Raw genomic sequence first — 20,707 nt, forward strand, 5'->3', positions numbered from 1 at the left:
AGCAGGGAAGAGAGGAGGCCCCATGCAGGCCCTCAAAGAAGCTCCCATGGCTCACTCTCCTCAACTGAATCAGGATGTAAGTTGTTCTAACTACAAGCTGCGACCTGTCTTTGTGTAGCCTCACCAGGCGTGTCTGTGTGTTGTCATACTCCGGAGTTCACAGGACACTAATTCTGGAACCTACTTAGAAATGAAGTGCTTATAAACTAAGCTCATTTCTTTAGTGCGACTGATCAAAATTCCTTCCCTACAACTTGAAACATAGAGTTCTGGAGGTATAGAAGATTCTGTAGTACTTTTTTATTTTAATTTCTGACTAACAAAAAATTAATAACTAGCTTTATTTATAGAATAAAAGCATGCACTTAAAGGATTATAAATGAAAAGCCAAGAGCAGACTTCATTCACAATAACACATCAATAAAATTGAATAAGGAAGGATGTAATAGTTACTTTTTACATGCTTTATATCAGGAATGCAAACATCCATTTAATAATGAAATGTAAACAGTTTGAGCTACATGTTTTGGAATAAGTTTTGTGTAAACACACTGTCTTCAAGTGTGACTACAAGCATTAAATACAATGCTTTTATGGTAGTCACATCAATATGAAGCAACAGTACCCATTACAATGGAAAGAGTCAGAGAAGGTTTCAGGAAAGTAGATGAAGGTTTTATGAGAAACAAATTTCTACAACAGACCTGAAAATCATCTCCCATAAAATCCTAATCACAGAGGAAAATCCCTGGAGAAGCTGTGGGCTCGTGAACATGTTTGGGCAGAAAGGTCAACATCGCCATGACAAGATAGAATGACTGCCTGTGTCTCAGCAGAGAATAGTTAACATGACAAGAGCCAGGCTCACTTCCATGAGTGTCTTGACAGGAATGTGTGGTCTGCATCATTCTCATGGGGTGGCACTGATGACGATCGTACAGGATGAAATTATAGAGCCTATAGGTTAGGCCACAGAAGGTACTAGGTCATGGAAAGGCCTATAAGCCTGTAGGTTAGGCCACAGAAGGTACTAGGTCATGGAAAGGCCTATAAGCCTGTAGCTTAGGCCACAGAGGGTATTAGGTCATGGAAAGGCCTATAAGCCTATAGGTTAGTCTACAGAGGGCACTAGGTCATGGAAAGGCCTGTAAGCCTATAGGTTAGTCTACAGAGGGTACTAGGTCATGAAAAGGCCTATAAGCCTATAGGTTAGGCCACAGAGGATACTGGGTCATGGAAAGGCCTGTAAGCCTATAGGTTAGGCCACAGAAGGTACTAGGTCATGGAAAAATGGAGTTGCTGCACATTGGAGGAGATGATAAGGACCACAAGGTGAAATGTGTTTCTTTTTTAAGAAACCATTTCCTTATAGTTTGGTCAGAACACACTTCACACTTCTGTTCTGGTGGTGAGCAGGATGTCTTCCTAGCTAGATAGAATGGAGATTGAGCAATGTATGTGTCCTGTGAACCACTCCCCACCCACAGAATGCACCACCCCTGCCTACAGTTTTAAACAAGCTATGTCATATGATTCATCTTGCAACCTGACCAATGGATAAAAGTCAATGGCAGAAAAACGAAAGGCAAACTATGAATGGCTTTACCTCAGCTTCAGCCGTGATGAAACAAATCAATACACGGCCTCAACCACGAGTGAATATAAGACTTTCTCTTAAAAAAAAATCAATGGAATTCAAGTGCCCACAATATCAAGGAATGTAAGATTTATCAAGCAATGCGGAAAACGTTAACCTCATTGTCAACAGAGAAGGCAAAATGACATTCTGCCTGGCCGTTTAAAGGGGAACACGCTAAAGTACAGGGGAAACTAAAACACGTTCTGAATCAGTGGTCCGCAGTCTTCCTCGTGCTGAGTCCCTTTAACACAGTTCCTCACGCTGTGCTGACCCCAACCGTAAGACTATTTTGTTGCTACTTCATAACTGTAACTTTGCTACTGTTATGAACCATAACGTAAATGTCTGGTATACAGGGTTTCTGATTTGGGAACTCTAGAAAGGGTATTCAGCTCACAGAGGGGTCACAGCCCACACGTCGAGAAACAGTGTTCTAAAGGAACTGTGCTCGATCTCCTTGATTAGTAAGTGGTAGAAAGATCTCTATGTTAGTGAGTGTTAGTTGGGACCTCACGTCAGAACTGAAGTGAGCTATACTGAGCCTTTACCACTCATCTTGGAAAAGGTTCTTGACACGTCCATGCCTGCACCACAGATTGTGGAAAGTAGAAGACATTTTGACATGCATTCAAAATGTTGGTATATTCTACGCTGAACCCCAACCCCCCGTAAATGCTGTGAGTGAGGACACCTTTAATACAAAACAAAAACAAGATTTTCTAGTATTATGGTAACTGATAACTCTTTTCCAAATTAGAAAATGTCATACAAAATAAAGATCCTAATTTATAGCAGCCAACTAATAAAAGATCCAGAAATGTCTCTAATAAAGTATGTGTGTCCTCATAGTGTCCTTATAAGAAAAATATAAGATATAAAAATTAAAGACAAGCCATTACCAAGATGAGAAGGCTTGGTGCCATGAGAATGTTAGAAAAGGGCTGGAGATATGGCTCAGCGGTTAAGAGCCCTGACTGGTCTTCCAAAGGTTTGTTACTTCAGTTCCCAGCAACCACATGGTGGCTCACAACCATCTGTAACAGGATCCAATGCCCTCTTCTGGTGTGACTGAAGAGAGCAACAGTGTACTCACATACATAAATAAATAAACCTTTAAAGTTAACACAGTTTAACCTATAAATGCAGCAGAATTCCAATACAAGGTCTATTCATGTTTCCAATGTAAATTAACAAGTGATTCTATTTTACACCACGATGGAATTCCACTCAGCAAGAGCAGATCCTTAGGAACAGGAAGATACGAAGCACGGAATACCGGGTCTTCTAAAGTTACATTAATCAGCCAGGTGATGGGCTCTCCAAGTCAACAAAAGGATTCCAGAATAAAATGCACGACCCAGCATCAGCCCTCAGTGCTGACGGAGACCTAACATGTCAGTTCCTATCTGTGAGAAAGGAATGGGCTGTTGGACAAATGCCACTGAGACCACCTGCCTCTTCCGTCCATATTGCTATCAAAGCCCAAAGCGTCAACCTGCTACCAAATAAGACTAAAGAACATTGCATGGGCTGTTCACTGTATGTGGCTTTGCTAATTGAAGGTTAAATGTGTAAGTGCTGCCATCCCCCTTCCAAACTCCAATTAAACGATCCATAAACACTAAACGCCAGTGTTTCCACAGATGCTACACGTCGTACTAACTGCAAAGTCGAACACAGGCTTGGGATAACTCTTTCCTGCTGGGCCAGTTACAGAATGTTATCAAACAACAGTTTTCCTCAGCCGGTTCTTATTTCAAGCAACTGCTACAAACCAGGACGAACCTGTTTTATTTTATATATAGTACACCACAAATTTCCTATGCAACACTTTTTAAGGATTTCTTATTTTTTCCTGAGTTTCCTAATGGCTCTCTCTTTTATTTTAGAGGGTAACTGTATTCGTCCTCCTCTGTGTCATTAGCAGAATACCAACCTCATTTGGAGATCACGGTGATTGACTTATAGGAGGCACTGTGTGGGTGAGGGGACTGGGATATGGGAAGCAGGATCAGGTGTGGGAAGAGCAGGAGAGAGGCCCAGAGGGCCAGGAGGATGAGTGGACATCTGCAGCTGCTGGAGGTGGGGACATCTAGTAAGAACCAGAAACCCAGGATGGAGAAGGCTCCCAGGAGTCAAGGCAGGTGACTTTAGCCAAGACACCTAACAGTGGGGACACGGAACCTGAAGAGGCCACCTCCTGTAGATAGACAGGCCCTCCAGTGGAGGGACAAAGACACCAACCCAGCCACAGAACTTTTGACCCCAAATTTGTCTAAAAGAAACACAGGGACAAAGATGGAGCAGACTGAAGGCATGGCCAACCGAATAACCTGAAGCCCATCCCGAGGGCGAGCACCAATCCCTGACATTATTAATAATCCTCTGCTATGCTTATAGATAAGAGCCTAGCATGACTGTCCTCTGAGAGGCTCTGGCCAGCAGCTGACTGAAACACATGCAGATACTCAGAGCCTAACATCGGATGGAGGTCAGAGACTCTTATGGGAGACTAAGGGGAAGAATTGAAGACCCTGAAGGGATATGAATCCCACAGAAAGACCTACAGAGTCAATTTACCTGGACCCCTGGGAGCTCTGAGAGACGAAGCCACCAACCAAAGAACATACATGGGCTGGAATGAGGCCCCTGGCACATATGTAGCAAATGTCTTGCCTCACGGGGAAAGGATGAGCCTAATCTGGCGAGGACTTGATGAGCCAGGCTTGGGGGATACACAGGGGGTCCCCACCCTTTCAGAGGAGAAAAGAATGGGGGAAGGAACAAGGGAATCTGTGAGGGGGCACCAGGAAGGGGAGCAGCATTTAGGGAATAAATAAATAAATATATAAATAAGACAGACTCGACTGCATTTCAATTGAGAAATTTAGTAGACATAAACGTAAGCATTTTAAAACTATAGATGATAGCAATTCAATATCTGCAATGCAGTAGCTCAAGCCAGCAAGAAGACTGGGCAATGAGTAAGAAGAACCAACTTAGAGACAGACATGTGACAGGTTAACAAATACCTGGAAAAATATTTGCACTCATCAACAAAGCAATTTTTATACCAATATTGAAGAAAGTGGGTAAGTATATAGAAAATTATATACACACCCAAAGAGTAGAATTCAGAAATACATAAGCAACCAATATGTAAAAGAACGGCCCCTTCCCCTGGGCCAGGCTCCAACCTCATTTTTCACTTTGCTGTTTGAAACTTTAGTCATCACACACCGAATATTATATGACCCAGGAGCACAGCACAGGATTCTGAATAATGGGGTCTTTTTTATCTACATTTTAAAAATATGTACACTAAGAGCTATACTTATAATAGGAAGATGGTTGCATAAGGAAGAATATTGCCATCCATTCACCCAATGAACAACACAGAAGACACACCCAAGACTGACGTTTAGCATTAACATTAGATTTCATTTAGAGGAATTTAAATGACTGACACTGGACTAATTCATTATCACCCCCAGAAAAAAAAAACTATGAATTTTCACTTTTTACCAATATTAGTATGAAATCTAGGCAGATTTAATAGGGTACCTGACCTCACAGTAAGAAAAAATAAAGTAAACAAACATGAATGAGTAGACAGAAAACCAGATATTCCTAAGAAAAACACGAAGTTGCTGAGTAATTTCCAAATATTAACAATACCACATTTAGTCACATCCATCCATGAGGAAAGGAAACAAATTATATTGAAGACATTGACACTTACGTTGGCTTTACTCTTCCCTCTCCTTCCCTCTCACGTGAGAAATTCTGCACCAATGACCTCAAATCTCTCCATCATTAGAACCTTGGTATGAAACACATCCCTGACCCACAGCATACTTATAATTTCAAAGGATAGAGGTTTAGACAGACCTCTAAATTTACCCGTGGCAACATTTTTGAAAAAGTAGAAACCATAAAGTTTCCTTTATGTCCTTAGCTAAGCAGAACTAAATACCCCAGATCCAGTAGCAGACTGGCTGGATGCCTTGTTCCTCAACAAACTCTCTGCCAACAGCCATAGCACTGGTCCTCCATGATCTGCAGCGATAGTGCAGAAAGAAGGAAGTGGGGTGCGTTGTTGCCGTCTGATGTACTTGGAGTCTCGTGACTGGACTTGCTGGAAACAGGAACGGGGCCTGGAAGGATCCTTCCCTCGGGAGGCGATGAGCTAGCACGGAGGATGGCGTAGTGAATACTCATGAGAGCAACAGCCTTGAGCTCCTTTCTGTTGCTTCTTTGACACAGTGGGGGATCTGTGTCCGATGAGACCTCCGCACACCAAAGCATGAATTTCGTCCCATCAGTCTGCCTAAGAGCAAAGCTGGTGCTGATAGAAAGTATGGCAAACGCTATTTGTTCCGAGTTCTACGTTTACTTCTGCTTCTCTGAAGAACCCCCCATGTCTCTCAGCAATGTGCACGTATGCAAAGATACACGTATGCAAACTTACATTAGAAGATGCATCGCAGCCCTTCAGGATGGAGTAAGGTATAAAATGCATATCAGAAGTGCAATTTCACTGGACATAAATAATTATACAGAAACACTACTGTAGGGAGAACAAGGTTTGAGTAAGGGGGTGTAAATCATGTAGAACTTGATGTTTGGAGTTTTAATTTATAAATCCCATTATGCTTAATGTTATCAACGCGCAGGCAGCCAGAGTGAAGGGTGCAGTCGCTTTTATGTCAGCCTGTTAATTCCACCCACAATAAACAAAGCCATCTTTTAGTTCAAAACCATTAAGTCAAGCAAACATTGCCATCAAGTCTAATTCTTACATACTTACGTCATGAAAGAAAAATGGCTTACTTGCTGACAAGTACTCACAAGTACGTTTCATCAGCCTCATATACAGACGCAGTTGTACTTTCCCAGAATGTATAATAATTAATATTACGGGAGAAAAAAATCACTTTCCACCTCAGGTTGATTAATTCAGAAGACGACGGCAAACCACAGACATTTTTACATTCGTCTGCAAAGCTATTGCCACAAATTATCTTGGTGCATGCTATTTGTAGAGGATTCAACGCTAGAATCATAAATAACTTTGGGGTATCAGGAAAATTCTAATAGAGACTCCGTGAGGACCAATTTGGGTAAATCCCAAAACTGTCTCAGGAAAGGAGGGAAATCTCATAAACTATAGAGACGGCGGGCCAGGTAAGCACGCCACGTCTGTAAAGGGGACTGCGCTGATCTCAGAGAAACCACAGAATGGAAAACACAGAAAGGAAAGGGTGGCCTTTGGACACTGCGGAGGAAGCTCGTGTTTGTCTTTACTGACGAAGCTACTTTTGCTGTTTCAGCCAGTCTTCCTTTACTTTTGTGTAGATTCTTCTTCAGCTACTGAAGACATTGTTCGTGGTGTCTTAAAATTCTTGGCCCACTCCCTCTTCTTTCTCCTTGAAACAGACCTGGGAAATGTGGAGTGCAGAGAGGGCTGCGCTGACTCTCCCGCGTGTCTTTGTTCTTTCAGACAGGCACACAGATCTGTTGGTCGTTTATAGGCGGTGATGGCCATGCAGACTCAGGAGAGCCTGAGCCAGTACTCTCCTTACATGATGTTCACGTAAAGCTGTGTTTTAATGTTTATAGCAGCCTCTATTTGAACAACAGTATCTGAAGCCAGTATGAGTCCTTCCTCACACCTCACTGGTGCACTGCCGTGAGGACCTTGTAATTTCATGACTAGACTGTTGTCTGAACACCATGGTTGAGTTGTGCCTGCTTCCAAGTCTGAGATGATCTTGAGGGTTTTCCCTTCCTACCTCTTTCTTACCCTTAGCCACCTTCGGTGGCCCAGAACCTAGGGCAAGCCCATCAGTCTCTTATGTCCAAACCAACAAAGTTGTGCAATTAGGTTTCCCGCCATGGAACGGCTTACTACAGGGGTTGTTATTCTTGGAGAACTGTCTTACAGCTGTTTTGATGTAGTGGCTATGGTTGGTGGATTTGGATTGCCCATGCTAGAGCTCATGACGTTTCAGGGTTGGCTGGGCGCTGTGCATCCGCCCAGACACCTGAGCGTTTCCTTAGTTCTACTGTCTGCGAGAATGTGGGCAGCAGTGTATTTTAAGATTCCTGGTTATGGTCATGTTCATACTTTCTCTCTTCCACTGGTTTCTTCATCTATCAAGTATTTACTTAGCATCTAACTGTGTGACAGCACGATGTACAGGATGAAATTTTCAAGTTTAATATACAATAGTGTATAATCCTTGACAGCGATGACCCTACTGTTTAGCAGGAATTTGTGGTCAGTCATGTAAAATTTCACACATGCAAGTCTAAGAAAAGGCTTAGGAAGCCATGTGGCGCTTTTCTCCAGGTACCAGGGTGGCAGTCAGCACTGTGCTCCAGAATGTTTGGCATTGTGCTCCAGAGACTAGCTCGAGTATGTTCCTTCAATTTTCTGTGTAGAGATCGCTGAAGTGATTGTTGTGTTAGTTTTTAATTAGCACACAGGTTTTGTGATGGGAGTTCCATGTGCGCTCAGTCTCTGTTGCTCTTTCTCCAGCCTCCCCCATCCCACCCCATCCTTCCCCTACTGTCCTCTTTCTCCTCCCATTCAGGTCACATGTCTTCTGTGACCCTCCATAGTAGCCTTAGCCTCTTCTCCCCATTTCACAGATCTTTCTGGCATCTCTCTGTGCACAGATGCTAGCCCATGAGGAATAGGAAAAGCTAAAGCCTTTGAAAAACACATATTCCAAAAGCCGTGCTTTGACACACTTGCTTATTTCCATATTTCACAAATTTCCATAATCAGTCTACCAAATTAATACCCCCAGCTCCTACCAGCCAGGGTCTGTGCCAGCTGCAACACACTGCTGATAACAGGAGCTCTATTATCTTACTGTGTTCTTGTTTGTAAAATGCCTTCCATGGGGCCAGTGACATGGCTCAGTGAGCAAAGGGGCTTGCCACCAAGCTTGACAACCAGAGCTTGGTCCTCAGAACCTACATGATGCGAAGAGAAAACCAACTGCTGCAGGTTTCCTCTGACCTGCACAGGTCCTGTGGCATGCTATGCCCACATATATGCACATTAAGCAAACAAACACATCTATACATATAAAAAAAATGTAATGTCTTCAATGAAAAAGAACCTGGTTTCCCCCCGGGATAACACTGGATTGCTGGGAACACAAGGGGTTGGCTGTTTCCTTTGCATCCTCTTAGATCTTTAATGTTTTGAACCATGGAATATAGTACCGATCCGAAGATGTGTGATTTAAATTTAAATTGTAAAATGTCTCAGTGTTTGCTATAATTGTGGCGACAAATGTTATTCAGTGTCTCATGTGGAATTAACAAGAGTGTATACACATGAAGCATTCAGACAATCACCACAGGCATTCTACATCAGAATACCAACAGGAGGGAGACTAACCATGCCCTGAAAGCTAATGTGAGAAGGAGTGGATGGGGAGTGGAAAGGCCAGGCACAGCTTCATGGAGGCCCCAGCAGACTTGGGCAGTAGAGAGGAAAATAGCTGCATAGTCACACTGGGCCAGCCTCTGTGTGGTCAGGCACTCTCCTCATGGTCTACAGGATCTCCACCCTTTCCATCACTTCCTGCCATTTCCTTACTTCCCTGTGATAAATAGCAACAGCTCACTGCAATTAGCACAGAGGAAGGGGACCTCTGTGAGGACAGAGGCAGCCTCACAGCAGCTCTTCAGATTATACTGTTGATTTAGTGCCTGCTTCCTTACAGACACTTCATCTCAGGTAGTCTAAGCTCACAGATACTTGCCTTTTAGCATTCTAACTGGGATTCAAGGATCTGCGCTCAGAGGAAGCGACTCACACTCACACATCTCCATGCCCAGTCATTCCCACAAGCCTCTTGTGGGTAAGAGACGAGCCCTTATTATAGTGAACCAGAAAGGGAGAGAATAAGATCTATACCCTTCATTGCCAGTTAGAGACGGCAAACTTACAGAGAGAAGACCAATTTATATGGAAACCTATGTGTCACCCAGCAGAAGCTCTTGGCATATTCAACCGAAAATCTCAGTTGCACATAACTGTCTCATGAGTTACAAGCGCCCTGGGGTTCCAAACTGATTCTAAGACCTACACCCTCTGACATATGTAATTGGCAATGTTGCAGTTTGATTTTCTAGCATCTACTGTGGCAAGAAGCTACCTCATGCCACAAAACTCCCTACATTATCTGACGGGGCCACAGTATGGATACCTATGAAAAGGTCATCGGAGAAGCGTCTCCCGCTGAGCATTAACAATGGCAGCATACTCTTGACCATTGAGTTGGGCTTCTTTTGCCTATCTGCATGGCCACACTGTTATACCTGTTGCTATGTATACACCCACAAACTACCTTGTGATTATTCTGTGTGGGAGGGGCGGGGGTTTGAAAGTAGAAAATAACTAAATGCATGTCCAGAAAAGGATGAAGCTAAACATGTGGGTGAGATTTAAACGTGTGGGTGAGATTTAAACGTGTGGGTGAGATTTAAACATGTGGGTGAGATTTAAAAGGAGGGGGCTGGGAGATGTCTTGGTGGGTAAGAGTGCTTGGTGTGCACACATGAGAATCCAAGTGTGGATCCCCAGCATCCATGTAACAAACCAGGCATGGCCAGGCATACGCCTGTGATTCTGTGACTTTGGGGAGGGGGTGGTGAATAGAAGCGCTATGGCTTGCTAGACACAAGCATAGCAAAAGATGCTGAGTTCTGGGTTCAGTGAGAAGGTGTCTCAGGAGAATACAGCAAAGAGTGGTATCATAGGACACATGGTATCTTGCTCTGGCATCGCTGTGTACGTGCACATGGGTCATGGGTATGAACATCCAAATACTACATGTAAGTATAACATATTTATGACCCATTAAACACACACACACACACACACACACACACACACACACACACACACACGGTCAATAAAAGAAAAAAAAATAACCATCAAAAGAAATAGGGTGAAGTCCATCAAAGACTTGTTTAGGGGCTCTCACTGCGAGATGAATGGAAACCCAGACTCAACACTCAGGTGAAATAGGTTTTGATCCTGACACTATCACTAGCAAGTTAGGTGGTGCTGTGGGAGGGAAATGGGCAGAAGAGACACATAATGACTCCCCAGGGATAGTACACCTCACAGTGGTGCAGCCTGGGTGCTAGGCTCTCCCCACAAGGTCTTCTGATGTTGACAGCCCCTATGGTGTGTTCGTTTCATCTATGTGATGAGCATGAGTGTGTTAACCCTGTGTGACTACAGAGCTTCTGCTTCCGTGGATGTGTGCACTGACAGGTGAGGATTGTAAGGCGCAGAGAGGGGCAGTGAGGGGTAGAGCGAGCGATGAAACACGCAGGCTGTCTCCAGGGCTATCCTCTCAACCTCAACTGAACACTGATGGTGAACGGACTGAGGGAGCGAGCACACATTGGCTGATGTCATCTCACTGAGAATTAATACCTTACAAATGAATTACATTTTACACAATGGAAAGATATTCTGTGTCACAAATGTGCTATTTGATTAGAATTTGCCAGTATTACAGACAAACATAAAACGAATAGGCAAACAACTTACAGAATTAATACAGGGACCCCAGAAACAGTGATCAGGTAGAACTCAAATAAGGACCGGAAGAGCTGAGGACGCAGTCAGACCTGGCTACCACAGGGCAGAGGGGCAGGAAGGGAGGTCAGCACATATAAGAAAGATGGCACCGAGAAGAGGCTGGGTGGGTTCCATGGCTTCACACAGAAAGGAAAAATGGACAAGTTCATCCCTGACGACCCACAGAGCACGCTAATTTTCTTTGGAATGATCTTTGTTTTGTGTGACTCATGTTGCCTAAAAGCCCAACTGACATGGACAGAGGCCAGAGCTATAAGCACAGGCCCAACCTCATCCAGGGCACCTGAAGAGAGTCCTGGGGCAAGAGGGAAAGCAACTGTGGAGATGAGGCTTCCCCATCCCTTTGTTTGGTCGATGTCTGAAGCAGTTCCCAGCAGGTGTCTGCACATCACCCTCCCCTCTGGCAAAGGCCAGTCCCCTGAGGAGAGCAAGCCCAGTGACTTCATCCTTTGGTGCTAAGGGTGGAGTGCAGGAAGCCCCCAAACCCTACGAACAAGTGTACCAAGAACCTTCCCCTCTAAGACGATACATTTTGTTCTCTTACATTTGATTAAATTTGACCATCAGTATCTAGAAAAGATCTGAAAAGTTTCAGACTGACTAATCTCCAATAAGAACCAAATAAAATATTTTCTTCCAGGATCTGAAGGAGATCATTAACACTATTTACATATGTAAAGCACTTTGGGTTTATACACTTTACTTTTCACGACCACCTAAGAAGGAGCTGTCATTGCTATCCCACCTCACAGATGAGCAGGTGGAGGCACAGACAACAGTGTGGCTTGCCCGATTCATAGAGAATACGTAATAGGACTAGGCATCCAAATGGACACTTCCATTGTCAAAATTATTGTTTTCAGGTTGTTAATAATAGTTATATAATAAGAACAATTAGTTGTTATTAATCAATAATGTGATTAATAATAACTGTTATTATAAGCTATTATTCAGTATTTGGGTACTATTCAGTATGTGTGCATTTATAGCTACACATGTCAAGTGTATGGGTGAAGCTCCTCCCTCAGCTTCCTCTGCCAGCTCTCCTAGTGCTCCTTCCACATGTGACAGGAAGTAGAAACTGCTCGTACACACTTCAGCTCCCACTCATGAACACATCTGTAAGTGCGGTGGCTTATCGGGTAAGTTCTCTGAATGTGATTACAATCATAAGACTATTAAGTTCTTGATTCTACAGTCACTTTCCAGAAAGGAAAAGGACACTGGGCCTTTGCGGGTAATGACCAGAAATTAAGATTTATGTCTGTCTTTGGCATTGAGAAGGATAGCCCTTGTGGGGTTTAGGAATTGACAAATGCATCTGCAAAGTGGACTTTTGTGTACTCCTGACACACTGAGATGCAGTGGGTTCCTGTGATTTTGTGCAGAACTCTGCCTGCAATTCTGCACAGTATGTAAAACTCTATGTTTTAAAGACCTCAGATCTCTCATAGCAGGGCTCGAGATTACTTCTCTTTGGTACGGTAATGCAAACACATTACAGACGAAGCACCAGAGACATTACAAGTTGCACCTACCTGTGATCCAAGTGGTGGATGGAGAGAATGACTCCCGAATTTAAGTGGATCTGTTTCAGGGTCACCAGAATTGTGAACTCGTGTTTATTCCTCAGCTTCTGGAAAAACCGCTCAGCTGTAGCAGTGGGTGCTTTTATGCTTCTGGGGGAATCTAAAGTTAGATAAATAATAAACAGACTTTAAGAATGCACTAAAGTTTGGTTTTACAAACTATGCCTTGTAAACAACACCCTTCTCAAAACTTTATCAAAGAATAATTCATAAATACCAAATCTGAGACTCCCTTGGTAGGTTCTCCTAATAAGACCTTATGCTAGAGACAATGCAGGGCACCACAAAAATCACATGGGTTAATGAGTATGTTTCAGAAATCTGTTTTTAAAGCATGTCATCTTTGAGAGAAAAATCAATGAGCCTTCCCAGAAATTGAACACTCCCAACTTTCTCTTTACACACTTTCTCCTGCCGGTTACCATAGCTACATCTGTAACAACAGCAAAGAGAGGTGGGTCCCACAGCGAGACCAAAGCTACGGCCACTGCAGAGCCAGGTAGATTAGCTGACACCTCCTGGGAGAAAACTGTGTTTAAATCCGTGCGCATCGCTCTGAAGTGGTATCTTTAGCCAGAAGGCTCGCTATAAATAGATTCTTGAAAAGATCGGTGAAATTAGTCACTCTCAGCCTTCTGTGCAGTGGATGAAACAGGAAAATCAATTTTTTCTCACCATATTTGTTGAGAGAAATACATAGAACTTAACTCCACCCCCTCCTTGATGGGCTTAGAGAAAGTTCAGCCTAGAAAGTTTGCCTAGAAAAAGAGAATCTTCGCTTTGCCCTCTCATGTGATTTAGTCTTGAGTTCCAAACTCGGAACAGACAAGACCTGAGAGAGATGGGACAGAGAGCAGTGGACTGGGTGGTGAGGAAAAGCCTATTGTTGAAGCACCTGATCACCATAAGCTCAAAGCTCTCTTATTTATACTGTGTGTTTAGGGCTGATGGGACCCAGAAATGCAGCCTGTGTGGTGATCAAATCATTCTCTTCTTTTCTACTGGAAAAGAGACTAAGGTGAGTAGTTCTCAGCAGAAGGATGGAGTTTGGAGGAGACTGTACGTCTTGTGTGACCAAGCTGTAGTCGTTTTAAACAGCAGTGGAAGACACAATGCTTATCAATGTAATATCACTACAAACTCATGAAGGCTCTACTCAATGGTTCACTCAGAGAAGCAGATGGCGGTTGTCACTGCTAACAGGAAATGAATACATAGTGGCTAAAGCTTCGAGTTTTAATCTTTATGTTTTGAATGCATCCCGGGGCTCTTATGTGCACTTTAGTGGGCAGTAGGGTTATTACTAATACTCTATTTCACACTCACTGAGAGGAAATCATAAACCTTCTCACTGTGTACAAAAATGGCAACTATATGGGGGTGGGTAAGACTACGGTTGTGACAATTGCTTAATTGTATACACACATATGTTTTATTTCTTGCACACCTTAATTGTGTACACTTGTTTAATGCCTCAGTTATGAGAATTTGCCCACCAGAGCAAACAGGCAGCCACAAGAATAAAGAATACCGATCTCCAGCTTTCAGTGGCCTTGCTGACCCATACAGGGTTAAGTTACAGCTTACTATGGCAATCTCGCTCTCTTAGATGGATATGGGGAACATATACCACGTTGAATCCATAGGAATTGCTAGTATATCCATATACTTTAGGATGTTTTCTCTATTTCTTTGAAAAAAATAAGTCATTGGAACTTTTGGTAGGATTGCACTGAATCTTTTCATCAGGTCGTTTGGAGTGATGGGGTATTTAATAATATTAATTATTCAAATTCTCAAGTATAGGATACCTTTCCATTTGCTTTAAATGTGTTGTCTTCAACCCTTACAACAATACTCTTCAGTTTTCAGTGCACAGGGCTTCCATTTCTCTAGTTAAATGTGTCCTAAATACTTTCCTGTCGCTAGTACAAGTCATAATGTCTCGATTTCCCTTGTCAGATAGCTTATTGTAAGAATGTGGAAACTCTCAGCATTTTCATTCTGTTGACAACAAAGTTAAAGAAGGGATTTATCTGGTTTCAATAACAAAAATGGGTAGGCAATATTTTCTTCTTTTCCAATTAAAAAAGTATCCCAGCAATTGCCACCGTGAATCTAATGAGTCTATTCACAGCAATGTGTAAAGATTAATCTACCCACATAACCTGACAGAAGTGCCAGGAGTGGATTCGATTATAAATACATCTACTCTCGGGAACAGAAAGGCTGGCCGATGCTTTAACAGTCACCAGTTCAGTATTCTTAGCTATGCACTGTTGCTACTTAAATTCGGATTAGGAACCCACCAGCTTAGAACTATTATCACAGTTAGCGCCCATGGCTTTCAGTCTCCTCCCAATGTTTTCTCAGTATAAGCTATACAGTGTAAACTCAAAGACAAAATAATCATAATGAATTTGAAAGCCAAGTTTAACCACTTGATTAACACTGTGTGCAGCTTGAATAGCCCTTAAGCATAAGTCATTGCATTTAGCCCTCAGAGCACTCGGTAACGTGTGGGATTCTTGGCATCGTTTCATTATAAACTGCAGATTAGAGAAGAAAGCCCGCAGTGATTGGGGGTCCTGTCATAGTTATCCCTAAATCCATTCATGTCTGTGATTCCACTGCATTTGAAACATCTGAAGCAATCCTGGCATGTAAGGAACCAACCCACCTAATCCAAGTGGCAGATCTAGGACCCAACTGAGGACAAGGTGCTTCCTGGGGTCAGGAACAGAGCCCCACAGTACCACAGAGATGCATACCCCAAGGGGAATGTAAATCCTCCTCGTAAGCTAACGTTTACAAAAGTGTACTGTCCGGATAAGTGAGTGTCTCTGAATTAACTGGGCTTTTCAGACCTGCAGTGTGATTCCTATCACAGTGTCCTCACAACTACTTGCTCTCATCTTAACCTATGGTGATGTGAATTAAAAATTAAAAGGACAATATCGCTTAAGAAAAAAAAGAAGCTTCAGGGGCTGGAGAGATGGCTCAGAGGTTGAGAGCACTGGCTGCTCTTCCAGGGGTCCTGAGTTCAAATCCCAGCAACCACATGGTAGCTCAACAACCATCTGTATTGAGATCTGATGCCATTTTCTGGTGTGTCTGAACATAAAGACAGTATACTCAAAGATATAGATAGATAGATAGACAGACAGACAGATAGATCGATCGATCTTTTTAAAGGAAATCTTTTTAAAAGGAAAAAAGTTTCTAATAATTGTACATTAGAAGTCACTACAATCCTGGGATTATGGGATTGTTTTACAGCCATTGGTGGGGTAGACCATGGCTCCTGATACCACGGCTTGATTGACATGCGTATGAGCCTCATTACCAAGCTAAGAGCAAGGAACATGGGCGTGGCCCTGAAGACCGACTCTGACCTTCCAATGCTCATCAACCCAAAACCAACGTCAACTGTCTTTCCCCAATACAATGTTAATTTTAATTTGGATCCATACCAAATAGCCACATATTGCATAGTCACACTTTGATGAGCACACACTAATTTGATGAGTCAGAGCATAAGCATTAATGAGCAAATCAAACAGAAATAAGGGTCAGGTTCGCTGCCTGGATCCAGCAGCTGACTGGTTTACCTTAAACACATCATTGGACCTGAAATTTTCATTTATAAAATGAAACAGAACTCCAACAGCCCATGCTCGAAGATCAAGAATTGATAAATGGGACCTCATGAAACTGGAAAGCTTCTGTAAGGCCAAGGACATAGTCAATAAGACAAATTGGCATCCTACAGATTGGGGGAAAATCTGCACTAACCTCACATCCGATAGAGGGTTAGCATCCAAAATATATAAAGAACTCAAGAAGCCCACCACCAAAACCCAAACAACCCAATCAAAAGTGGGTGTAGAACTAAACCGAGAATTCACAGCGGAGGACTCGCGAATGGATGAGAAGCACCTAAAGAAAGTCCTTAGAGATCAGAAAAATGCAAATCAAAACAACCCAGAGATTCTACTTTAAACCAATCAACATGGCTAAGATCAAAACCTCAGATGACAGCAGATGCTGGTGAGGATGTGGACAAGACGAACACTCCTCCATTGCTGGTGGGACTGCAGACTGCTACAACCACTCTAGAAATCAATCTGGAGGCTCCTCAGAAAATTGGACCTAAATCCATCTGAAGACCCAGCTATACCACTCTTGGGAATATACCCAAAAGATGTCCCATCATGCTACAGCGGTATGTTCAGAGCAGCCTTATTTGTGATAGCCAGAAGCTGGAAACAACCCAGATGTCCCACAACAGAGGAATGGATACAGAAAATGTGGTTCATTTACACAATGGAATACTATTCAGCTATTAAGAATGAGGACATCCTGAGTTTTGAGGGCAAATGGGTGGAACTATAAAATGTCATCCTGAGTGAGGTAACTCAGACTCAAAAGGACATGCAATGGTATATTCTCACTAATAAGTGGACATTAGCCAAAAAACAAAGTACAGAATACTCAGGATACACTTCACAGAACTCAAAAAGTCAACAAGCTGAAGGGTCCAAGTGAGGACATTTCAGTCCCACTTGTGAGGGAGAAGAAAGCAACCACAAGTGGGGGAGGGAAGGAGGACCTGGAAGGGAAAGGGGATGGAGATAGGGAGAGGGGAAGATGATTGGTATCGGGCCGGGGAAAAGGACTGGAACACTGAGGGCCAGCAGAAAGAGTAGAAACAGGCAAGCTCGGGAAGTAGGAGGTTGGGGGGACCCTCCAGAACGTACCATAGACCTGGGAGGTCTCAGGACTCAAAGTGGGGGACCCTAGATGAAATGCCCTATAGTGGGAAGAGAGAACTTATAGAGCCCACCTCCTGCAGAAAGACAGGGCATCAAGTGAGGGATGGGGCTGCCATCCCACAGTCAGAACTCTGACTCATAATTGTCCCTGTCTGAAAGAACTGCAGGGATGGAAATGGAGAGGAGCCTGAGGAAAAGGAGGTCCAGCAACAAGCCCAATGTGGGATCCAGCTCAAGGGAAGGCCCCAAGGCCTGGCACCATTACTGAGGCTATGGAGCGCTCACAGAAAGGGACCTATCATGGCTGCCTTCCGAAAGACCCAAGAAGCAGCTGAGTCAGATGCAGGTGTGTGCGCCCAATGGGCAGGAGCTGCTGGCCCCTGTGTTTGAATTAGGGAAAAGCTGGAAGAAGCTGAGGAGGAGGGCAACCCTGTGTGAAGACCACCAGTCTCAGTTAACCTGGACCCGAGAGATCTCTCAGACACTGGGCCACCAACCAGGCAGCCTACACCAGCTGAGATGAGGCCCTCAACACATACACAGCAGAGGACTCCCGGGTCTGGGTTCAGTCAGAGAAGATGAACCTAACCCTCAAGAGACTGGAGGCCCCAGGGAGTTTAGAGGTCTGGTGGGGTGGGTGGGGTGGGGACATCCTCATGGAGACAGGGGTGTGGGGAGGAGGTATAGGACGGGGAACAGTCAGACAGTAGACCAGGGGCAGAATAAAATCCAGAGTGTTAAAAAAAAGAAAGAAAAAAGAAAAAATATACTTAGTCATAATACGTGGGTCCCACAATAAAATTCCTCTAGAATGCAAAGTTAAAGTATTAAAGGTTTATACATAGTAAATGTCATTTCTTTTTATTTTATTATTATTAGTTTATGTGTTCGTATGGAGTGTGTGTATGTCTTCACAGAGCATGTGTATGTCACAACAACCATACAGACGACACGGGAAAACTTGATAGAATGGTTTCTCCGGTTCTACCTTTGGGTGAGTTCTGACTGGCACGGCAAGCACCTTCCCCTGCTATGACCTCGTACGGCCCTTCATTTTATATGTTTAGATTTGATTTAATGCTAATAACCAAAGTTTGCCTTACCACTGAATTTTATAAATTCTCAAGTTGTGCTCCTTTGAATTAAGTAATATATTTCAATCCACACACATACAACGACTTCGTTGTCACAAGTAGAAAGATTGATTTTTAAAAGAAATACAATATTTACAGGATCAAAGTGGGATTTTTATAATAGCTCATTGAAATTGTATTAATACTTCTTAATAAGTAGGTGTAATGGAAGGGAGCTATAAAATAGTCTCGCATGCACGAGGTGTGAAGGTTGTTTATTGTGCGAGAACGTTCTAACGAAATGTTTGCTGAGTAGCCAAGGAGAGAGTACACTGTGCCCTACCAATTACGCAGAGGCAAAACGCTGAGAGGCACAATTCCGTCTTCCTCTTAATAGGGCCAGTTTGACCTAAGACATCAATTTGCAGAGTTTATTCTTCTATATTTCTTCCTTAATTATCATAATCAAATTATTTCAGAGAAGCAAGACACCAAAGTCTCACTTATCATGATTAGCCACCCTACCCAAATTAAACCTGTTTCTGTCATGATTGTTCTCACTTTAAGAAAGAAAACAGCTTGATAAAGCAGCAAAGGGCATTACCAAATGACGAGAAACGCACAGCACTGAGCTCCTCGGTTCAGAATTTCAGAAGCTGAAAATCTGTCAGTTTCTGCCCTTGTTTTCCCTGCCCCCTTTTCTGTCTCCTCTGAGGCAGAGGAATAATAATAATAATAATAATAATAATAATAATAATAATAATAATAATAATAATAGATTTTAAAAGAATCGTTGCCTCGCGGAGATTCAGTAAGAACCCTGGAAATCTGTTCACCCTCTAAGGAAAGAATCACTCCCCAAACCCACTGCTCTGGCACAGCTACTGAGCTGGGCTCTGGCTTTAGTCTCAAGTGGGGGCCCCTGCACTCAGCCCTGCATGAGCTGCTTGGTGGAGACGTTACTATTGCATCAGGATCCTGCCAGATCCTTGGTTGCACTGTCCCTTTGGAATGGGTGAATCGTGCTAAGGCCTCGGAAAGCCAGATCTGTAGGAGGCCTGTTGGATACAGGGACAAGGCTGTTCCAACATTGTACCCCGCCCCAACCCCATCATTCCTCTTGTCTTATCTCTAACCCTTTCCAATTACCTTCTTAAAGTTTTCCACCACTATCAGATTTCCTGAATTAATCTTGCTATTTAAATGTTGGTGTTACCCCTGTATCAAGTGCAAAATAGACCTGCTATCCAAACTTAGTTCTTCATTCACTTGCTAGACACAGTCTCATCTCTGGTGCTGGCTGAGCTACCCCGAGAGGGCTCTATTAGTATTCTTGGCTCTGTGACAGAAGACTTAAACCAAATAGGAGGAAGGACTCGTTGTGGTTTGTGACTTTGTATGATATACTCAAACAAAGCGGGGAAAACACTCAGGCAGGCAGACCAGGGCAGTTAGACTGTAGCTGAGACTCCTCACACCCACAGCTCTGTGGAACAGGAAGCAGAGACAGAACAGGGAGTACAAATACTCTACCTCTGGCTGGACCCCACCTTCCAAAGCCTTCACACCTGCCCAGAACAGTGCCGCTGATGGAATAAAGCGTCCAAGTCAGACTAGCCTGTGGGCTAACGTTTTCCGTAATGTTTATGAATTATGTTTAAAATAAACATGGTAACACCACCAAGCATGGAATCCTCCCATTTCTGTCAGATTTTTTTTCCATGAACATAACCATTCTCAGACTAAGCATTTCCCTCAGTTTTTGGCCAACTTTCATTAATTCAAAAAAACTTTTCCTCAACATTTAGTATGTTGGGAATTCTGCGAGTGAGGATCAGTAGTATGTCAACACCAGGAGCTGTCTGTGTCACAGCGGCTCACTCCTAATTGTCCTCCAGTAGAAACAGCTCTCCTCTCCCCTCTGGTCATAAAACCATCTAATTTTCTGACACAGAGATACTCCTTAGAAACTGCATTTTTCCATATTA

General features: G+C 43.2%; 1 protein-coding gene across 1 annotated transcript in view; it reads right to left on the bottom strand.

Annotated features, from left to right (window-relative positions):
* Nell2 (neural EGFL like 2) overlaps window positions 1-20,707 on the bottom strand; it is a 307,008-nt gene that overhangs the window by 230,479 nt on the left and 55,822 nt on the right. Inside the window, exon 4 of the mRNA XM_032885482.1 lies at window positions 12,821-12,971. Within this exon, the coding sequence (XP_032741373.1) occupies window positions 12,821-12,971 (151 nt within the window). The remainder of the gene's footprint in view (window positions 1-12,820; window positions 12,972-20,707) is intronic.

The sequence above is a fragment of the Rattus rattus genome, chromosome 1 (genome assembly GCF_011064425.1).
Source record: "Rattus rattus isolate New Zealand chromosome 1, Rrattus_CSIRO_v1, whole genome shotgun sequence".
Classification (NCBI taxonomy): Eukaryota; Metazoa; Chordata; class Mammalia; order Rodentia; family Muridae; genus Rattus; species Rattus rattus.